The 22,225-nt window shown below is 36.0% G+C and overlaps 1 protein-coding gene and 1 pseudogene across 1 annotated transcript; one reads left to right on the top strand and one right to left on the bottom strand.

Moving 5' to 3' along the window:
• The first annotated feature begins 2,681 nt into the window (after positions 1–2,681).
• On the top strand, positions 2,682–10,899 carry CTR1 (Protein kinase superfamily protein). Its single transcript, XM_086654464.1, has 16 exons — positions 2,682–3,584; positions 4,331–4,626; positions 4,716–4,860; positions 5,366–5,469; positions 6,146–6,354; positions 7,135–7,482; positions 7,601–7,641; positions 7,928–7,996; positions 8,156–8,256; positions 8,351–8,435; positions 8,618–8,716; positions 9,303–9,371; positions 9,502–9,633; positions 9,848–9,942; positions 10,060–10,226; positions 10,421–10,899. Exons 1-15 carry the CDS (start codon positions 2,979–2,981, stop codon positions 10,166–10,168), a joined length of 2,508 nt encoding a protein of 835 aa, XP_086510590.1. The 5' UTR covers positions 2,682–2,978; the 3' UTR covers positions 10,169–10,226; positions 10,421–10,899.
• Positions 10,900–13,949: 3,050 nt separating this feature from the next.
• On the bottom strand, positions 13,950–16,306 carry LOC147567989 (V-type proton ATPase 16 kDa proteolipid subunit-like; annotated as a pseudogene).
• Positions 16,307–22,225: the final 5,919 nt, after the last annotated feature.

The following is a 22,225-nucleotide window of genomic DNA, read 5'->3' as shown; positions in this document are numbered from 1 at the left end:
GATGGGGACGTTGAAAACCAGTTGATGACTCTACTCTTCTTCACAGGTTCAACTAATCACAAGGATGTAGTAAATGGGGACAACAAAAAACTTGGATCCCATAGAGAAATCAGGAGAGAGAGAAAGAGAAAGGGAGAGAGAATTAGAGAGAGAAACTCAGCCCCAACATTATTTTGTTCAATTTTTAGTTCCTGGAGAGATAAATTTGAATTAGATCTTTGTTTCAAACACGAGTTTTGCTTCAAACACGAGTTTCAGACCACCATGATTTCGTTGGATTTCTATTGACCTTATAGATGCAAACACGAGTTTCAAACCACCATGACAAAAGAAGATGGAGTTGCTGTTTGTTTAGTTATGTGGATTGGGAATCTAAAAGAACCAGATAAAACCCTAACAAATTAAACAACACATCTTTCATGATTGGAATTATGGGTTTTAGCTTATCAAAAGGCATGTGCTGATGAAATTGGTTTTATTCCTCATATTGCAATTACAAAATCAGCTTATGGTAATCACATCCAACATCTTCTTCTTGGATGGTATGGGTAGGTTCTCAAATTGGTTTCGGGATAGAAAAATTTGAATGTTGTCGGAGCATTTGAAAAGAAAAGGTGCTGAAAGTTGGTACTGAAATTAGTGATTTTTTTTTTGGTATGGGGTAGGTTCTGAAATTTGGTTCTCTATATTTTTAACCCATTGAATAAGAATGATAAGTTGCTAGAAGTTCATCTTACTACAACTTCTTCATTCTTAATCTTATTGTAGAGTGGTGATGGTGGAGGTTTTTGTTGGTGCTGGTGATGGAGTTGATTGATAATGAAGGAGAAGATGATGATGAGGTAGAAGATGAAGTTGAGTTGGAAATCTTCTTGTAGAGAAGGGTAATTTCGTCCTGGTTCGCACGTGTGTTTCACACACGCTCAATATAGCGGAGTTTTTATGTTTTCCGTCCACGTGGGGGTGTATATCAAAAGTTTTAAAAAAACGGGGGTATAGTCCAAATATTGATATAATAATAGGGGTGAATGTCAAAATCTCCCTTTTTTTTTACTCAGAAGTTGGTAATTAGCACTCATGCCGCCTCTTGTCAATTATAGTGGTAATCTTCTGATCTTTCTTTTATTTTGGTTTCATTTTGTTGATTTTGGAGTTACTTTTTTTTCTGTGGAAGTTGAAATAATTAGGGTCAGGGTTTTGTTGTAGTTTGAGTGGTTTCAATTGATGAAGTATAACGTTAGGGTTTTCTATCATCTATGTGGTTGCTTTTTGAAAGTTGTCTATTATGTGACATTAGGAAGGACCTATTTGTGATGATTTTGATTATTGAATACATTTATGGCTTTTGTTATTTCCGGGGATGATGAATTTTTCTCTATACAGATCTCATGGAAAAGAAGATAAGGAACTAATAAGATTAAACCATTGATCGATCTCACAGTAGATATGGCTTTATGTAATTCATTTTTTGATTTATATTTGTAGATGTAAAACTGTTTTTATGTATTTTTTCTGTAACTTTTGTCTTTTATTTTTAAATGAAATTTCAATTTTTCTTTTTGGATATAGTGATATGATGGATAATGATGAAAATTCAGCTTAATTTATCAATACTTTTAATTAATTTTTTTATTCAAAAAGCCCGTGACTCGTCCACCCAAGCCCGTTAGAGCCCGAGCAGGCCAACGGGCAGAACCGGGCCGCAGGCAGAAAGAGATTCACATTAGTCCGGTCGATCCGCTCGATAGTCCGATCGGACGCAACACTTTACAACCCGATCTGCCCGAACCCGCGCACAAAAAATCCAAACTCGACCGAACCCACCCGATTCCCACCCCTACCGCCCGTGGCTGACCGAGATTTCGGGTCGAGTCCGCCCGAACCGGGTTCTTCTCGGTTGTCGGGCGTCACCGGTCCGGGCGGTTAGGGCCGGGTTTCGGATTTTCGGACCGTTTTCCCGGCCCTACTCTAGCCTTTTAGGATATCGATTCCAACTCAGAATCGTTAGGAAACACATAGAAACCCTTCTTTTGAACCATTAATCTCTAACAAAAGTTCTCCTTTTGGTAATTTGAACGCCTCGCAAGAGATTTCCAACAACTTCATGTAAGTCAGATCCGTTGAACTAATATCAACAAAAAAAAATAATAAATTCTTCTCCACCATAATGGAGTTTTACATCTATATATAACTTTTTGGACTGGAAACCCATGTCTGATTTCAGTTTTAGAGAAGAAAAAGTTGAAGCAAAAGATGGAAGAAGACAAAATATATAAGAGAATAGAGAAAAATGGAGATGAAGAGAAGAGATAGAAGCAAAAAGCGATATTGGGAAGTTTACCTTTGGGTTTTCTCGAAAATCAACCTGTGCTTAGGATCACAATCGTTGGATTTGTAAAAGAATATTTCCAAATCTTTCGTCATTATTAGCACCGGGAAGGGGCGCCAGCCAGTTGAAATTATGACCTAACAAAGATGACCGACGAGGCACCTAAGAGACGTAAGGGCGAAAGAGGAAGTGAAAAAGTGACGGTAAGAACTCGGTGGACGGAAAGATGGAAAATGGGGCCATTTGGGAATTTCGGGTACTTTAGGGGCCACACGAAAATCTAGTCATACTTTAGGTGCAAATCTGGAAATAATCCAGAAAAATATTATTATTAAAGCCATGGTGGCGTTACATAGTTTTTTTTTTTTTTTTTTGTTGAAATGGTGGCGTTACATAGTTAGCTAGGTTCATTGTTTTTCACTTTTTCAGATTTCAGAATTTCAGACGTGGAAGTAAAGCAGGCATCCAAAAATTAAAATGAAGACAACCCCAAAATCTTCGTCTCCGACTCTCCGTAAGAAAGAAAAAATCGAAACTGGGACCTTCTTCTCTATTTAGCGAAACCCCCGAACAACTCCAACAACTGTAAGAATGGGGATCCTCTTTTAGGGTTTTCTAGGGTTTCAAATTTTCAATTTGGGGGTTTACTATGGAAATGCCTGGAAGGCGACCAAATTATACTTTATTAAGTCAATTTCCTGAAGAACAACAGCAAAATCAACAGAAATTCTCAGGTGGTAATGCTCAAGTTCCATCTGGTTTTTATGAGTCTTTATCTGCGGAGAAGATTAAAGGGAAGAATTATGATTGGGATGGAGATCATCGATTACATCAACCACAACAACAACAACAACAACAAGGTGGAAGGATCAGTAATTTGTTTCCATCTTTAGGGTTACAGAGACAATCAAGTGGGAGTAGTTTTGGGGAAAGTTCATTATCAGGTGAATATTATGTACCGACGATGTCGGCGACTAATAATGATCAAGAAATATTTGGTCATTTACCTGAAGATGGATTTAAAGGTGGAGTTGGTGAGTTGAGATTAAAAACAGTGGAAAAATCTGGATCTTCTTCTTTGAAAAGTTGGGCTCAACAAACAGAAGAGAGTTATCAATTGCAGTTAGCTTTGGCTTTAAGGCTTTCTTCTGAAGCTAGTTGTGCCGATGATCCTAATTTTCTGGATCCTGTTCCTGATGAATCTGTAATTAGGTCTTCTTCTTCTTCCGCTGTAGCCATGTCTCATCGATTTTGGGTAACAGTTTGATATTTCCTTGTACTTAGTTTTACCCCTTTCTTGCTTGGATTATTAGGGATTATGTCTTTACTTCCATACTTTGAGTTGTTTAGAACTCAACAACAAAATTGCTTTATTTCATTTTCAAAACTTTGATGGCGAGATTTCCTTAACATTTGGTCTGTAGAATAAGTTTTATTAAAACAACTATGCTGGTTCGTGATGTATCATGGCCAGAATAGAAAAAAGGAAATCCCATTACTGCATCAAGGAAGTTCAATCTAAAACTATTCCCAACTTGATGACAAGATTTGATCTTTTGAAATGTATGGCAAGATTTAGTTCACCAATGATTAATGCCGTGGCCCAAAAAGGCTAGATTGTCCGTTACTGGTTTTGCAATTGGATTATGTAGTAAGTAGTAACGTTGTCGCTGATAAGTGGAGACACTCGTTTTTTGTTCAGATTGTGGAATCCTGTATTTATATGAACTTATTACCTTTCTTTTTCTTCGTTGGTAGACTTTATGTTTTGTAGTCGTTGTAGAATGAGATAGTTTGGTCAGAACTGAGAAGGGCGTCGTAGTCAAGTGGAAGGTCGGAATGTTATTGATAGTACTTATTAGATTTTCCTAATAATATTTTTTATTTTCATGATATTATGTCAATATTGATAACAAGATCGGTTACATTCGAACCAAATTACTCTGTCCTATTTTATGTTTTAACCTATGTCTAACACTTGTAAAACATCACATGTACCAGGTTAATGGCTGCTTATCTTATTTCGATAAAGTTCCAAATGGGTTTTACCTGATTAGTGGGATGGATCCATATGTATGGGCAATGTGCACTGATCTGCAAGAGAGTGGTAGGATTCCATCAATTGAATCACTTAAGTCAATTGATAGTGATTCACCAATAGAAGTTGTTTTGATTGATAAAAGTAGTGATCCCAGTTTGATAGAGCTACAAAATAGAGTCATTGACCTTTCGCACAGTTGTATTACCACGAAAGAGGTAGTTGAACATCTTGCGAAGCTCGTCTGCATGCATATGGGGTAAGTTGTCTATATATTCTTGTTACTGTTACTCAAATTTTATCTTTTACTTTTATGCTTCCAATAACCATTTTTTTCGCTATAATAAGGAATGCAGCTTCTAGTGGAGAAGATTTTTTGATTTCTCGTTGGAAGGAAAGTAGTCAAGTTCTGAAAGATTGCTTAGGCTGTGTTGTCATTCCTATGGGAAGCCTATCAGTTGGTGTCTGCCGACATCGTGCTCTGCTATTTAAAGTACATTCTGCTACTTTCTCGATTTATTTTTTTAGTAAGTAATATAGTGTATTGAATCTCGAAGTAGGCATATTTGGGCATTCCAACTATATTTTCTTTAATTAGAAATTAAGATTTTCTATAAGCTAGGTTACGCATCTTTTGTATATAATGCAAAATTAGAATTGTCGTCCGATCAAATATTTTGGTTAAAACTTTATGTCTGTGAAACATATCAACACAAACGATTATCGAGCACTTTCTTCTATCTCCCTTTATCTAATTCTCAAAGGACTACTAAATACTTTTGTCCTAAGCCAAACTTTACAGCTGAATTTCTGAACTACTTAGGCATGGATGTGTTTATGGGTTTCTTGTTTCACTGCAATAGCTATTTATCTCTCTATGTAAATAGAAGTAAAGAACCATATTTCTTGTGAAATACTTTTGTTGTTTTGTTTCCTACTTTTGTGTGTATTTTAGGAGGCTCAAGAAGAATGCCCTAATTTGGTTATAAAAATTTCAGATTTTAGCGGACACAATTGATCTACCGTGCCGAATTGCCAAAGGTTGCAAGTATTGTAGCAGGGAGAATTCTGCCTCTTGTTTAGTGCGGTTTGGTCTCGACCGGTATGCTACATTATGCTATCTTTTGACTTCTACCACTTTAATTTATTATCTCAATCTTAATAATCATTATAAGAATTGCTTATAAATGCACTTCTCGCCATTTTTGTCAATCCTGTTCAGTAAGGAAAGTTCATCATTTCACTGGAATCCGCTGTATCGAAAGTTTGATTATTATTGTTTCTTCCTTTTCTTCCAGTCTCATCATAGTGGGAATCAGATAATGATAACTCACAAGGAGTTGCGAAAGGGTGTCAATTTGTTCATGCATAATAATGGTTTCCGTGTTAATTTCACTGTCCTAATAGAGAACTGAACCAACGCGTGATTGGTCTAATTGGAAAACTGTTCCACTGTCCTATTAAATTTGAATTGTAAAGTAAATATTCAACTTAAAGGTAAAGAGGTTATTTATCACTCAGCACTGTGACTGTTTCTGTCAAGTAACATGTCATCCTCACCGCCATTTGACATGTCTACTTTGTAGCCATTTGTGGGATTGAAACCATTGACTTTCATAAATCTAGTGTGCCCCATGAAGTGAGCCATGTATACCAGCACTCTACTAATTTAAAATAATATTTAGTAATGCATTTACTTCTTTGTAGTCTCTGTTGGACACCGTTAATTTTAAATGCTTTGATTTGCTCAACTCCTGAAAACATATTTTTATTTACAGGGAGTATTTAGTTGATCTGATTGGGGATCCAGGGTCCTTAGTTGAACCTGATTCTTTACTCAATGGCCCATCTTCTATCTCAATTGCTTCGCCGTTACGGCTTCCAAGATTTAAGCCTGCTGAAACAGCTGAGAGTTTCAAGTCATTGGCCAAGAAGTATTTCCAGGATTGCCAGTCACTTAGTCTCATTTTCAAGGACACACCTCCTGGTATCTTCCTTGTTTTTTTGTGCAATGTTGCTGGTGGTGGTATAACATATCTAAATATGAATGATTTTCTGTGCACTTTTGCTTAGACTACATTCAAAGTTCGAACAGGTCGCTTATTGCATTTAATACGAATACACTCCTTATGCTTTTCTTGGCCCAGTAATATCTGTAACTGTATAACATTGATTTGTTCATGCTTATTTCGTTGTGCTAAGCAACCTTATACTTTTACTTCGATTAGTTTAGCCTGAGCCTACATTTATAGTAACTTAAAGAGTTTGGAACGTAAATTACCTAAAAGCAGTATCACTCAAAACAAGATCTTCAAATCAACTAATTTCTAAATTCTAACTCAGGTATCCAAAGATAAAAGACAAACATCTACCTTTTCACGGTGCTAGTATTTAATTGTTGATTGTCTTTTTATTACTAAGCTTCTCTTTTAGTAATTCCTTTATGAAAGTTCCGCTATTAAACTAATGAACGGCAAGAAAACCTGTAAACCCGAGGACTTCTGGGTGAGATGGTTTTTGACACGTGTACTTGTACTCGGTGCACAAAATTAAATTTTCTTTCCTGGTAAGATACAGATTCAAAATTATCATGTTGAATCTCCTTACTTTTGTTTTGTTCCTCTCATTCGGATCTGGGTGTGATATGGTGTCAGGGTCTCTGCAGTGAAATCAACTGTTTCATCATTTTTTTGGTTGATTGAGAAGATATAGAGGATTTGGCGTTCTGTGAAACAATTTGATATGAACAACCTAATAATTGTTTCAGGTGAACATATGGAAATTTTGCCCCCTCTGGGCCATGGATCTGCTCGACCTAATGGTCTTGATAGAGATTCCCAAGCTCAAGTTTCACGTAATCCTACTCACAGTCCTGTGAATTCGTTAGCGTTGGTCAGAGATCCTATGCTGCTAAACCAAATTCCAGCAAATGGACACAGGGATAACCAACCAATTGTACCAGTATCTAATCCAAGGATCGAAATGAGTAGAGACCTAAGGTTCATGCAGGGAAGTCAAGTAGTACCAAATAGATCAAGTAATGAACTTTCTTTTGATGTGGAAGACTTGGACATCCCATGGAGTCATCTTGATATAAAGGAGAAGATTGGGGCAGGTATGCGCTATTTTGAAACAATTTAAAGATGATCGAATTGTTGGAAATGTTAGTTTGCGCGCTCTATTGTTTTGTTACAATATTAATGATTTAAGTGGAGTGAACTGACTAAATGCAGGTTCTTTTGGAACTGTTCATCGCGCTGATTGGAATGGCTCGGTATGTAAACTGATATTTTTTTTTTACATTTAGTGAACTTCGAATTTTCAGTCTGCATACTATTATGGTATATCTTCACTTAGGTAGAATAAATTATGGTCGAATCTCATTTTAATGATGTTATAGTGGTTCTTCAAAATTTATCTGCTTTTGTGAATGCGTCAAAATTGGCGATGCCAAGAATCTGTTGTGCGTGACTCTTCAATATACATTATATAATACAGTATGCTATACATTATACAAAATAAATTAATGAGTTTGCTTTTAACCATGAGAATGGTTTCAGGATGTGGCTGTGAAGATTCTGATGGAGCAAGATTTTCACGCGGAGCGCTTCAAAGAATTCTTGAGAGAGGTATACTTAAATTGAGTTTTCTGCTAACTGTAAATGTTGAAATGTAATGTAATGTATTGATGGTGCTTATGTACTCGCTACTTCCACCTGTAGTTTCACTATCTCGGTTTTGTAAATTAGGTTTACTAAGTCGTGATTACTGATTTTACTTCCCACCAGGTTGCGATAATGAAAAGGCTACGGCATCCAAATATTGTCCTTTTTATGGGTGCTGTTACTCGCCCCCCAAATTTGTCCATCGTAACAGAATACTTATCAAGGTCTCTCTCTCGCTCTCTCTCTCTCCCCCTCTCGCTTTTAATCTGTTACATTCGTGTTCATCTAAATAATAATGCTGTTGTGTTCAAATTGCAGAGGCAGCTTATATCGCCTTTTGCATAAATCGGGTGGAAGGGAAGGTTTGGATGAGAAGCGCAGGCTAAGCATGGCTTATGATGTGGTATGCTGTCTAAACTCAAAAGATCTCATCGTTTACGCTGTTTTTTTTTTTTTCTTCCAAGTTGTAAAGTCAATGTTTGAAATATCGATTAAAATCCTCCGTCGGTGGACAGTAATTATTGCAAATAGAGTACTGCCTTCTTACATTTATTTTAACGGATTTGCTTCTCATTTTTCATGCAGGCAAAGGGAATGAATTATCTACACAGACACAATCCTCCCATCGTTCATCGAGATTTGAAGTCTCCGAATCTTCTGGTAGACAAAAAGTACACTGTGAAGGTAAGATCTATTAATATCAATATGAATCCCTGAAAGAAGAAACCAACACTTGGACTTTCTTCCTTGGACGGTGATCAATCTAGTAGGTTGGGAAGCAAACTGCATGACAGACTAGGTGACCTTCGAATACTATTGAAATATTTGTGAAACATAAAATCAAGTTTGATGGACCTCATTACAAGTTTGACGCATGTCTTCCATTCTTCCTTTCCTGTATATTATCTCAAAGATAAAATATGGGCATACTTTTGCCTTGAAGACATTCTATAAATGGTACCTCTGTGCTTCTGAAATCGAAGATAAGTGGGTCTGGACACTTGGCTCCACCACATGGACAGGACTTACAACAAGAAACATGGAGTTATGGTCTTGAGAGCCCATTTTTTTGTGTTTAAAATTTTCTTCTTAGTGTACGCTCTCTTGGACACCCCACATTCACAAGAAGGTTTTCAAGATTTGAACATTTTACTTTTTATGTTGTTACAGTTAGCTCCACTTTTTTAAGGTTCCATTAATTATTTTAATTCTTCTATTTTGCCAATTCATTTCTCGTGTAATTTCTGTGGACTTGTATCTATTCATCCAGGTTTGCGACTTTGGTCTCTCTCGCTTAAAGGCAAATACATTTCTCTCATCTAAATCAGTGGCAGGGACTGTAAGTGTTATGACCATAATTTAATCCCAATATCATATTTTCTTTCTTTTCTTGTTGAGGCAGTATGGATTATCTTCAATTGATGTTGGTCTTATATGGTTCACTTATTTTTCTTTTCATTTCTCGTTAGCCTGAGTGGATGGCACCAGAAGTCCTTCGTGATGAGCCATCAAATGAGAAGTCTGATATCTACAGTTTTGGCGTAATCTTATGGGAGCTTGTTACTTTACAACCACCTTGGGTTCATCTAAACGCAGCACAGGTTTGTTTACGAGTTTGTTGCTGGTAATTACCGCATTCTGGTTGATTTTTTTTTCTGGACACTTATCGATGAGATTGAAATAAATGAATGGTGGAAGCTATCAGGTATTGGAAATAGGAAAATTTATGTTGCCAAAAATACTACAAATGTGGTGTACTAAACTCTAAACCGAAATCTCTTGTTGGTATTAATATATAAGTGTCCCTTCTTGCAGGTGGTCGCTGCTGTTGGTTTTAAGAACAGAAGGCTTGATATTCCACCCAATGTAAATCCTCAGGTGGCCGCATTAATTGAAGCTTGTTGGGCACAGTGAGTGGCGATTCGCATTTCATTCTACCAACTTTCCCTCTTATCTACCAATTGGGAGCCCGAGTCCCTACATTGGACTTGCTCTTATTAATGATAAATTTGTTAAATTTACTGCAGTGAACCGTGGAAACGTCCTTCCTTTTCCAATATCATGGATACTTTGAGAGAAATGATCAAACCTCCGACCCCAGGATCAGTTCGTACAGATGCTCCGCGGCTGAACTGAAAGTTGGGAATTATGTACACAAATTTCATGTGCAAATTTGACACTCCCATCCTCTCAGGTGCACTATCTTCCTGTCCCCTACAAAAAAGTGGGTAGGATGGTTTACTAGTTGGCAGGCTGCTCGGCGAAATAACCTTGTCCTACACCTAAAATACCCAATTGATTCAATGAAATGCTAAGTTAAAAAATTAGTAAATCGTAAACTCGAAAGTCTTCAGAATCCTGACCTTCATGTCATTTTATTGATTGCAGGTCGAAATGTTTGGATTATACTTCTGTTATATTATTTGGGAATTACATACTTCAACAAAAACCAAGCAACTGCTACTGTAAGTCACTTAAACATTGATCTAGTACCGTTATGGTTGCCGTTAAAACCCTAAGCCGAAAGTGTTTGCCCTTCCTCCATGTGGGTTCTTACTTCCCGTGTCTGGAAAACTTACATATTTTTTGTACAAACGATTTTGTATGTAATATTGCTGCTGTGTAAGTAAATGAAAGGAAACCGAAAGAAAACAATGCAGGCATTCGGCAACAGACTGGCAATTGCTATTATCCCATTAACATTTTTGGTGCTTTTTATTTATACTGAGTTATGGGGTTTACTACCAGTGATAGGGTTGAACCCTTTCTGGGTATTGTGTGATTATGTTTGACAGGTTTTTCTGTAATGATCAAACTTAAAACTAATTTCCGCAGCCCAATACTAAATGTAATGACCCTTATTAAAACTGAATGTGTGAAACAATTTTTTTGATCTTCTCTCTTTGCTTGGTCTAAAGCTTTTAATCTTCAAATATATGAAATTTGTGATTCTCGTCCTGAAGTACACGAGAGAGAACTTTCGAGGTCACTAGAGAACACTCAAAGTGAGCAACCATGAGAAACATGAGATTAGTGATTCTCTTTGAAAGGAAAAATTAGTTGTTTTGAAAAAGAAACATGAGACTCTAGATAAGAAAAAAAGAAACAGGAGATTACATACCTAAGCCTCGAAGGACCGGAAGCATAACTTTCATTGTTATATATATGCAATCAACAAGTAAATGTAGTCTAAATATGCTCAACAACAAGATAAAAGTTACTAAAAAATTTATGTGTTTTGTTCGAAAAAGTTACATTTATTTTGAGCAAGAAAAACTTTCTTAAGAAAACGAAAGTTGTAAACAATTCCATGGTGAGTCGGAGTGTGGTACTCTTCTTACGAGGTTAAACATATTTTTTAGTGAGGTTTTTTAAAACAACGAGGCGGAGAAGCGTCAAAGTGGGCCACTAGCAGCCCGTCATCACCACTCCACAACTTCTGCCGCAACTCCACCACAACCATAACCATTCCACAAATTCTTCATCTCAAATGGACCACTCCACCATCACACTGTGCCTCTTTAATCAACATCATTCCACCACTAGCCTGGAAGCTTTACCAATGACAAAACAAAGGCACCTTCCATTCCACTTCCACCACCCGCCCCCTTTTTATTACCAACACAACATAATAGTCTTTTAACATATTACTATCACTTTCAAACTAAAACCATCATCACCTTAGTTCTCATTTATCAAATTTTGATCTTGTATAATGAAAAATATTTTTTCATAGAATTTTATTATTTATACTAGTCAGCCAAAAGAGAGATGCTCAAGAATACGTGTGGAAATTAGTTGTTTTTTTTTGTTGAACTGTGTGGAAATTAGCTTAGCAAGAAAAAGAGATGCTCGAGAATACATGGGGCACTTTCAACAAAAAAAAAATTGAATGCATGTGGCAATTAGCTAAGAGCATCTCCAATGGGACACTCTAACAAACACTCTAAAAGTCCTAGTTGTCAAGGGTCAATAGAGATTCTCTTTCCTAAAGTGTTTATATTTAATACACATGTCCTTATAGAGACACTCTAATTTTTGTTGGTCTTCAATGGAGATCTCTAAAATGTTTATATTTAATACACATGTCCTTCTTCGATTCAATAGATAAAAAGTAGTTGAAAAACAAGATTTTCTATTGGTTGAAATTTAAAATTAACACTTAGAGAGTCTCAAGTAGACACTCTCATTTTAGAGTTTCTCTCTCTAGACACTCTATAATAAATTTGTCTACCTCATATTAGAGTGTCTAATAAAGTGTTCCATTGGAGATGATTTTTAACAAAACCTCCAAAAAGTCTATGTGGCACTCTAAGTGTTAGGGATTGAGTGTCCCATTGGAGATGTTCTAAAGAGCCAACTTAATTGGGAATCACAAAGCTTAAATATTTTTGTACCTACCCAAGTATGTATTGTGACCGTCAATGGCAGAAAAAGAGACTCTCATGATACCCAGAAATCATTAAAACAGAATATACTTGCAGTGTAATACGATTTAGTAGAAACCAAGACAAAATACTGTGAAGTATATTGTTATAGGGTTATAAACTAATAACTTATGTTAACTTATCCGAGAAAGGTAAATGTACATCATTAACAAATGCAATATGAGAGCAGTGTATAGGTAAACCAAACATATTTTCTCGGGGTAATTCTAGAAAGGTCAAAATAATATTGAAAATGAGTAGAAAATCACAAAACATTTGAAAATTATTATTCAGGTCAAAAAGTGTGCAAATACTAAAATACATTTTTTTGTCATTTTGTTTAACTAAATTCTTTTATTTTTCTTTAAATTTTAAATTGATATAACTTTTGTTTGAAATGTCAGATTTCTGTAAAAATTATATATTTAGAAATGATTTTTCATTAGCTTTCTAACAAGATCCACTTTCAATACTTTTTTAAAAAAAAAACCTTGAAAAAAACGGTGTTTTTTTCCTTTACATTTTTCTGCAAACGTGTTTGCAAAAATCTATTATGCAAACGTGTTTGCAAAAATCTGTTATGCAAACGTGTTTCCAACAATCTGTTATGCAAATGTGTTTGCAACAATCTGATATGCAAACATGTGTTTGCATAATGTAAACTGCAAACTGTGTTTGCATAATGTAAACTGCAAACTGTATTTGCAAAATATAGATTGCAAACACGATTTGCATATCATGCAAACTCGATTTCCAAATCGAGAATATAAACTATTGGGGTGTTCGAATTACTCGGTCCAACTCAAATGGTTGATGCATCAAATTATTCAAAATTTTCACTGCAAAAGAACAAGCTATCGAAGTTGTTTTGATGATTCGACAAAATAACGAGAAATATACTGATAAACTAAATTCTTACAGACAAAAGTACCATTCTTCGAATTAGAACAATACAATAAAAACTAGATATGGTATTGCGAAATGTTTTCAGAACCTTCAAAAGAAATAAGCGAGATAGGAAACAAATGAAAAATGCAGTCACTAAGATACTGAAGTTGCTTATTTGCGACCCTTTTTCTTCCACAAGTCGCCGAACATTCGAATTCCAGAGCCTTTTTGTTTTCCACTGTTTGTGCGTTAATGGTAAAGGGAGAAAACTAGAAGCTATAATAACACGAGCTCGATCACTTTTAAGGATAGCATCATTCACGTAGGATGTGTGGCCATGAAATTCTTTCAAACATCTAGACTTGAGGCCATGGATTCTGCATCAAATAATATTCGGAGGGATCCTAATAATGAACATCACTTAATACATGTATTATGTATATTTCAAATTTAAGAAGAAAACCCTCGGAGAAAAGAACGGCGAGAACATGGAACAACCCCGGTAAAAGTCACATATTTAGTATCTCGGGGTTGCACAACAAAGACATATACAAGTTTGATCATATCAGTAAAAACAAGTACTAGGATGCAAGCTCAAGACTTCAGGACTGTGATGGTGAGTAATGATCTGACAACACATCCTAAATCAATCATATGGCTTAAAATAAGTTTCACAAAACATGAATAATTTACAAACCCTAAGACCAAAAATCTAGACCAAACCCCTCTCTAGCAACAACAATTTCAAACTTACCCTACCAATCTCAAAGTTTTCTCCTTTATGACCCCAACCACATTTCTCCAGAATCCCACTAAACATATACAGCAAGTTCCCTTTATGCAGTAATTAAGAACAAAAACACATAATACTTGAATCACTCAAATAATGAAAGATCAATAGGTTTTAGATAGAGAAAGTGATAATTGGTATACCTAACACCAGCATCACCAACAATACCAATGGCCATACCAACAGAAAGACTAGCAAGACCAGATGAAAAATGAGCATAACCATAAAAAAGGTAATAAGATTTAGCCTTAGGGTTAATACATGTTCTGATGATAACAACAATAATCAAACCATAAATACCCAAAACTCCATCCATAACAACTGGAACAATTGTTTTTATAACCAATTATGGTCTCATAACTCCCATTGATGCTACACCAACTCCGCTCTTTGTTGTTGCATAAGCAGCTCCCATACCTACAAATTCAAAAATGCATATATTAATAATAAAACCCTAAAAACCAGAAACTTCACAATCAAGTTGAATTGATCTAGGTTTAGGTTTGATGTGTTCATGAGAAAACAAAAGCAGCAGCAGCTCCAAGGAAACGGAAGACAGAAGCAGTTTCATCGCCACTGAAGGAGGTAGACGATTTGATCTGCAGAAAAAACTCGATCGATCTGTGGGTGTGCTATGTCAATAGCCTCAAAGCTCTCTCATCTCTTCAAGCTACAGTTACACGAATGGTGACAAATTTGTGTTGAAAACTCTCTCTCTCTGTGTGGAAGTAGCGAAGAGGACGAAGAAACCCTAAATGTTCTTCCCTAAATTTTTTAGAAAGAAGAAGAAGATTTGGAGAAGAAGCATGTAAGAAGAACAACCCTAAAAAAAATTCTGGTTTTTTTAGAGAGAAAGTGAGTTTTGATAGGCAAGGGTATTTCGGGAACGAAAATATAAAAAAAAGACCTGAATAATAATTATCAATATTATTTTAAACCTAACCTCTGATTAGCCTTAATAATTTGATAGAAAATGACTAATAGTAATACACCTAATACATTGAGGGTTTTTTTAGCTATTTTGAAATTTTTTACTACCCAAATAGTCATTTTCTATATTTTCTCTTCAACCTACAAATATCATAAACTTTGGTTATGTTTTAATTTTAATAGTTTCACTTAAACACAATTGTAATATATGATTAATTTTTTTTTTTTGGTTTTCTTAAGAGTTGATTACCTTTTTCCAAAAATTAATTGTATAAATAACCGAAGCTTATCTGAGCTCTCGTATTAAAGTTGATTTTATTTTTATTGTTTGGTTATAAGTGTAAGTCTGCGGCTTTGGGGAATAAAGAATTATCTCCGGGAAATAAATTCTCTAGGGAATCCATGTTTTCTTTTTTGTATATTTTCGGGGTTTATTTTAGTCCAAAAACTCATTTCACAAACATTGCCTCCTAATCTTCATCATCTTTATCACCTTCACCACAACAACTTCCCAGTTCCCACCACCACTATTCCGAACACTATTGTCACCTTTTCTCTCTAACTCACTGTTACCCCCTCTTCTTGTTGCTTTCACTGTCTCTCTTTCTTTCTCTCATTGTAGATCATTCTCATTGTTTCTCTCGCAGTCTTTAGCTCTCTTTCTCGAGTCTCTCTCCTTATCTCTTTCTCTCAATCTTTATAGACCTCTCTGTGAAAATCAAAGATTTCGTGGTCACGGAACGTTTTGTGGCCACAACATGGTCATGGCCACAAAATGTTTCGTGGCCATGAAATCCTCGTGGAGGGCTTCACTAGAAACCCCTCCTTGATGTCAGGTTTCAAAAAAAGGGAACACTTCCCTTTGCCGAAGCGTTTCTGTGTGAGAGAGGGAGAGAAACAACGAGAGATCGATCAAAAAACATTGAGAGATTGAGAAAGAAACAATGAAAGATCGAGAGACATAAATTGTGAGAGCAATGGAAAGAGATAGACAATGAGGAATAGAGAGAGAGACTAAGAGAAGAAGAAGGAAAGAATAAGAGAACAAAAGAGAGATGGTGCGAGACAGTGGGAGAGAGATATAGAGAGATAGAAGATGAACATTAGGGGGCAATTTTTGGTCAAGTCAATTTTCGGACTTAAAAAAATATGTCTCTGAGTTAATATTTATTGACTAAACTCTTTTTTTTTTTCCCGGAGAATGTTTTATTCCCCAAAGTCGCATACCATTTTATTCATAATATTTTGGATAGACTTAGATTACCTTAATTGTATATAATTTTTTTCAAGTTACCTTTATTTAAAATATAGCTTTTTAGTTTTTTTTAACTTAATCTTTTTTATTACATATAGACTTTGATTACCTTTCTTCTTCTTATAAGAATTCGTACCTTATTTGTTATAGTTTTCAAAAAAAAAAAAAAATAATAACAAACCACCTAAATTTTTTATTTTGGTTTAAGAAATATAAATAACTTATTATAATTGTCCTGTTACAACACTAAAGACTATTTTAGGCTTTATTCTTTATTACATAATTTGATTACCTTTTCCAAGTTTCAATATTCTAATCTCATCAAAAAAAAAAGTTTCAATATTCCAAGGACATGTTTTACTATTTATAATTTTTTCATGATTCAATTGTTGATTATTTATTATTTTCTATAGTTTCGTATTTATTATGTTATGGTCAGTAAACATTGTTTTTAAATACATTACTTCCTTTCTATCTTAGGTATGTGATGGGCCTAGAAAGTTTCCTAAATAGGTCTCCACCCGCAAGTATACGGGCGTCAAGTAATAACCCGGTAAGACCGGGATCGATCCACGAAGATAGGAAGGTAATACGAATATCGAGAAAGTCTAACCCACCGGTTTAAGTGTCACTCACTAACTCATACTAAAAACGAAAAGATAATAAGTTGGGTTTTTGGATTGATTTCAAATAAATAAACAAATAAGGCTAACTAAACTAAAGGTGAGAGATTCGGGAAGAGTCGAGCAAGAATCGAATGAGAGGGATACTTCGATCCACAAAATCGATAGTGACTAGTACTAATGATCTATAAGCATGAAAAGTTAGTTAACTTCACCAATTTACTTGGATTGGTCAACGAACTCTTTGTTTAACTCAGATTCCAGTCCATGAACGGTCTAAAAACCCGGAAGATTTTATCATTAAAAGCAATAAAACTCTTTTGTCACATCAAAACATGTTTCACGAGTATCCGACTACAAAAGCTAGCTAGACATGGCGATACAAATAATAAACGGGAAGAAAACAAAGAAAGACACAAGTTAAGGTGAGAATCTCCCTATTCCGATGAGGCGCGAGACTAAGATCGACGGGAAATATAAGTGTTCAAGTGCTGTTGACCTCCCTGTAACAGAATGCAGGGGTCCTCTTAACAGTGTATAATAGGTGTTCTGTCAGCAGAACTTGACCTCCCCGTAGCAGTCAGTATCATCTTCTTCCTCATAACAAATCCACCATGAAAGCTATAACTAAGCTTTCTCTCTCTAGAGTCTGCAACTCAAATCAAAATCAAATAGCAAGGTAATCAAGGCAAGAGACCCAAGAACAAAATCCCCAAAGTTTCCGGCCAAAATAATGGCCGGAATCACCACAAACTAATCCGGTCAGATTGGGTATTTCCGGCAAGAAGGAAGGCAGAATTGTTGTTGTCTCTTGAATAACCGAGCTGCTATTAGGTCCTGTACCGAGCTACAATGAAGGAGCTTCAACCCGAGCTGCTATGGTGGATTTGTGCTTCAAGAACCGAGCTGGTGATGAAGGTAGGAGCTGCTGTCCGTGTGATCCGAGCTTATCCAATGGTTCAAATACGTCGAGTTGCTGTTGTTGAAGAGCTGCTGTCGTCTGAATCTGTTCCCACTCGAGCTCTTGCTGTTGACGAAAACCCGAGCTGCTCCTTTGGTGATTCGAGTTGGTGATGAAGGTTCCGGCGACATCCTGTTACCCCGAGCTGCTGCTCGAGTTCTTCAATTGCCGAGCTGCTCTCGAGCAGCTTCGTGGTCTCCCTTGCCGTCCCTTCTTGTGCCGGCCAAAGCTTTGGCCGGTTTAACTTTCTGGCCAAGCTTTGGCCGGAATCTTTCACCCCCTTTTCTCTCTCTCTCTCTCCAATTCTCCAAACCCTTAAAACTTCAATGGAGAAGATGAAGTCTCACTTCTCTTTTTGTTCAAGCCCCCTTTCTTTTCTAAAGGCAACCCTAAAGGCTAAAACCCTTTAAACAAAGTGAGTGCCTATAAATTTACTTCACTTGTTGAATTGTTGGGCTATTGGGCTGTTGGGCTTTTCTTCTCATTAGAAATCAAGGAGTGCCTTAAACTTGTCTCTACTTCCTCTAATTTCCAGAAAGACGAAAATGACGCGCGACTTCTTTCTTCTATAACTTTCCCATCCGAACTCCGATTCGACTTCCGTTTCCGCCATCGGACTCACCATTGACTCCACTTTCCATCTAACCTCTGATTTTCTCAAAATGACCAAAATATCCCTAGTGCTCTTTCCTTCCGGTCTCTTCCACATGAGATGAAAATGTGATAAATGTTCCGTTTTGTTCCGAATGAAGCGTCAAACTCCAAATAAGGTACCTACCAAGAAAAACTTATAAATAATTAGAAATAAAACTTGAAAAGAACTAACTCATCGAAGTTAAGCGATCCAAATGTGGCATTTTAACGCCACATCAGTATGTCACTAGTCGATTTTAAATCACTAGTGTAAGGCATAAGCTGGGCTCAAATAAAACGATGTAGTCGAAACTTTATAGAGCCTTAAGGAGCTTTAAGTGGGATGATAATAACATGCGATTTTATTTTAGAGTAAACGAGAAGAACATAAATTCTTTTTTGCTTAACAATTATTTTCGAAGGAACACCCTACCAAAGTCGGCAGATTATTTCCGAAGCAATTAATATGGTTAACGATTTCTCAATTGATAGCATGAACCCGATGACTTTGTCAGACGAGAAACAGGTGCCTCACATACCCTTGTGGACTCCACCTCCCAATGAATTAAAGATCAATTTTGACGCAACATATAGGGAAGGAAAAGCTAGCATTGCAGCTGTTTATCGAAACAAGGATGGCGAAATGGTTATGGCACTACTTCAAGCATCTAATGCCTCGACAACGATGGAAGCTCAAGGAAAAGCAGCCCAATTAGCATTGAAAATAGCGACTGGTCTTTATCAATACAAATGCATTATAGAAGGTGATGCTATGAACGTCATAAAGGCGTGCTCAGAGAAGGAAGATAACATACCGTGGATGATTCGATCTTTGGTAATGGATATTCAAAAGACAGCATCAAGAGTTCAAGGTTGTAGCTCTCTTACTGTCCTAGAACTACAAATCAAGTTGCCCACCTATTGGCACATTCGAAACTTACGGATAACGTTGATGTACCTCTTGAATTCTATGTTGCTCCGAATTGTATTATAAGTCAGTTGCCAATTGACAAAGCAAACATATCTTTGAGTATTAATAAAATTTAGGCAAGACCTACTTTCATAAAAAAAAAAAGTAATTTCTTTTTGCTTAAGCATCATTTTCACATATTTAATGTCTTTTTTGCTTATAGCGTTAGTGTTTTAATTACATAAAGACTCTGGTTACCTTTCTTCTCTTAAGGTTTTTTTAAAATATAATTTCAGTTTTTTATATTATTATGTTTTTCTAAAGCTTTATTATTTTATTTTTTTAGTTTTTATATTATTATGTTTTTATAAAGCTTTATTATTCTGTTACAAAACTAAAAACTATTTTGGCTTTCATTCTTTATTACACAATTTGATACTTTGTCCAAGTGTTAATGTTTTGAAGTTATTTTTTTATTTATAAGTTTATAATAATTTGATTGTCTTTTATTTTTCGTAATTGATGGGCCATGAAAATGTCTCATTTGAGTCGCTTAACTTAGGCGAGTTAGTTCATTTCGAGTCTTTATTATAATAAAATGATTGATTTTCTTGATTAGGTGTCTTTTATGGAGTGAAGGGGAGAAACGGATAAAACAGGAAAAATGTACACAAAAGGTATTTTAGTCTTTTCGTGTCAAGAGTATTCTGGGAAATTGGACCTATATCAGTATAGGGGTGAAAAGTGAAGTCCAAGGCGAGCCCTTAGGAGGAAACGAAAGTCAAATCGCATTCTAGGTGAGAGAATTAAGTAAGGTCAAAGATGGTCAACAATATTTGACGATTGGGACGATTTCGAGATTGATTCGGGAAGGTGAGACAACAAAGCATGAGGTGGCGTACTCTGGTGCCCGTTGCAAGTTAATCCTGTGGTTCGAGATGCAACAAATCATGCGCTAATGGGCGCGATTCAGTATAAAGCGACGCAAAGTAGCTTTCGTGTTCCCTGTGCCACGTACGCTTCAGATCCATGCTTTCCCATATTGAACACCACTTAGCAGAGTCGTAGAAATCGTCAACGACCGCGAAGTAGCAAAGTGCGACTCATGTGCGCACGATTCGGTGTTTCAGACCCTAGTTGGCTTCGGTAGTCCCGTGACCATCCTCCGTCCAAATTCCCGCGCGTTCCTTGATCTGACGCTTATCAGTGGCTACCGCACAGTTTTTTCTTAGCCGCGTCCCACATTACCCACATCGTTTCCACTCAGCCGCCAGTGATTACTTTAGGACATTGATTAGGGTTTCAGGAATTTTCAGGTTTGCCCCCAGCTCTCTCACTTATAACCGTCCAGACCCGAGATGTTTTAATCTAATGGCTAAAAGATCTCCCATTTATACATTAGCCCTTGATTTGAGAAACCCTTGCCAACTTTCACTCATACTAGGGGTTGTGTGATAGGCCTAAACTTAGGTCTATTCTCCAAGTGTAGGGGTCAAGTTATAGTATTTAAAATAAGATCGAGTATCGTTCCAAAGGACAAGCTATTTTACCTAAATCTCGAATTAAAAACCCCCTTTCAAAAATTTGATTTGATTTGGAAACTACTTAAAGAAAGAAAACAATACTAATAGACTAATAAGAATGAAATCAAGGTGAGAAAAAGAATCTAGGGATTTCGATTTCACCACATAAATGGACTACTTAAGACAAACATTCAATCAACAAATCACTTTTTGTTTATAACTCAAAACCTAGCTTAATGAACTAATTAGGTTTCGGATAATATTCTTTAATAACACAATTCAAAATCAAGAATATTTGATTGACTATCGTATAAAACTAAATTCCTACACTATCATTCATTATCTAAAAGGCATATCTCATCTAATAATTTAATAAAAGCATGAAATATCTAATTATAATGCATGAATGATAATAAGGTTATAGAATCAACATGAAATGACAATCAATAGGCATTGAAGCTCAATATAAGGATTAATTGATTTATAACATATCTCAAAATAAGCCCAAATATGGGTTTCCTCTACACCCTAGATACAAATTTAGCTACTCATGGAATCTAAAGTAATATTCATTGAATTTATAAAATAAATGGAATTACAAAAGATTAATGGAAAGAAATCACCAAGAATGTTCAAACCCCATATTCCCATGTATCTCCATTTTGATATCCAAAACTAGCTCCAAATGTCTCAAGAATATTACCCAAACTCCAAATAATAGCTTATTAGAAGATAAAAGAAGAGAAATTTAGAAGAGAGATAGAAGAATAAGAGATTTTAGAGAAGAAGGTATGGAGAAATTAGAAGGTTAGAAGAAGAAATTAGAAGTGGAAAGAAAGTGTAGAGAAGAGATGAAGGTGGTAGAGAAAGTAGAAGAAAAGAATGGGGGGCTAGGTTTTTTAGTTTAGAAGAGGTAGAGAGAAAAGGAGGCTAAAAGAGGAGAAAATGGTTTAGGGTTTTACTACTACAAGGAGGAGGAAAGAGAGGCTAAGAGGAGAGAGGAAGGCTAAGAGGGGATTGAGAGGGTTTGCAAGTCTAGGTTTAATGGAGGTTCAAGAGTTTTTTTATATAGGGTTAGGGTTTGGTATGGTTAAAATGGTAAAAAGGGTAAATTGGAGGGCTACTTTTGGAATTTATGAGGGTTAAATTGCAAAAAAACCCTAAATTACACAAGTGACCCGGCAGCTAGGGTTTGCTGGTAAGGATTCGGCTGATAAGGTGTACCGCAGCTAATGCAATGAGGTGCGGCAGCA

This window comes from Eschscholzia californica, unplaced genomic scaffold (assembly GCF_041429995.1).
Source record: "Eschscholzia californica isolate CP2 unplaced genomic scaffold, dmEscCali1.0.p SCAF_1, whole genome shotgun sequence".
Classification (NCBI taxonomy): Eukaryota; Viridiplantae; Streptophyta; class Magnoliopsida; order Ranunculales; family Papaveraceae; genus Eschscholzia; species Eschscholzia californica.
Note: the sequence above shows the minus strand (reverse complement) of the source record. Positions and strands in the feature narration are given on the sequence as shown.

Excerpts from the sequence above, each read along its gene's own strand:
- CTR1 (XM_086654464.1), top strand. The coding sequence starts at position 2,979 with ATGGAAATGCCTGGAAGGCGACCAAATTATACTTTATTAAGTCAATTT. Across the intron at positions 9,372-9,501 it reads CTAAATCAGTGGCAGGGACT|CCTGAGTGGATGGCACCAGA; the intron begins GTAAGTGTTATG and ends ATTTCTCGTTAG. Across the intron at positions 9,943-10,059 it reads ATTGAAGCTTGTTGGGCACA|TGAACCGTGGAAACGTCCTT; the intron begins GTGAGTGGCGAT and ends AATTTACTGCAG.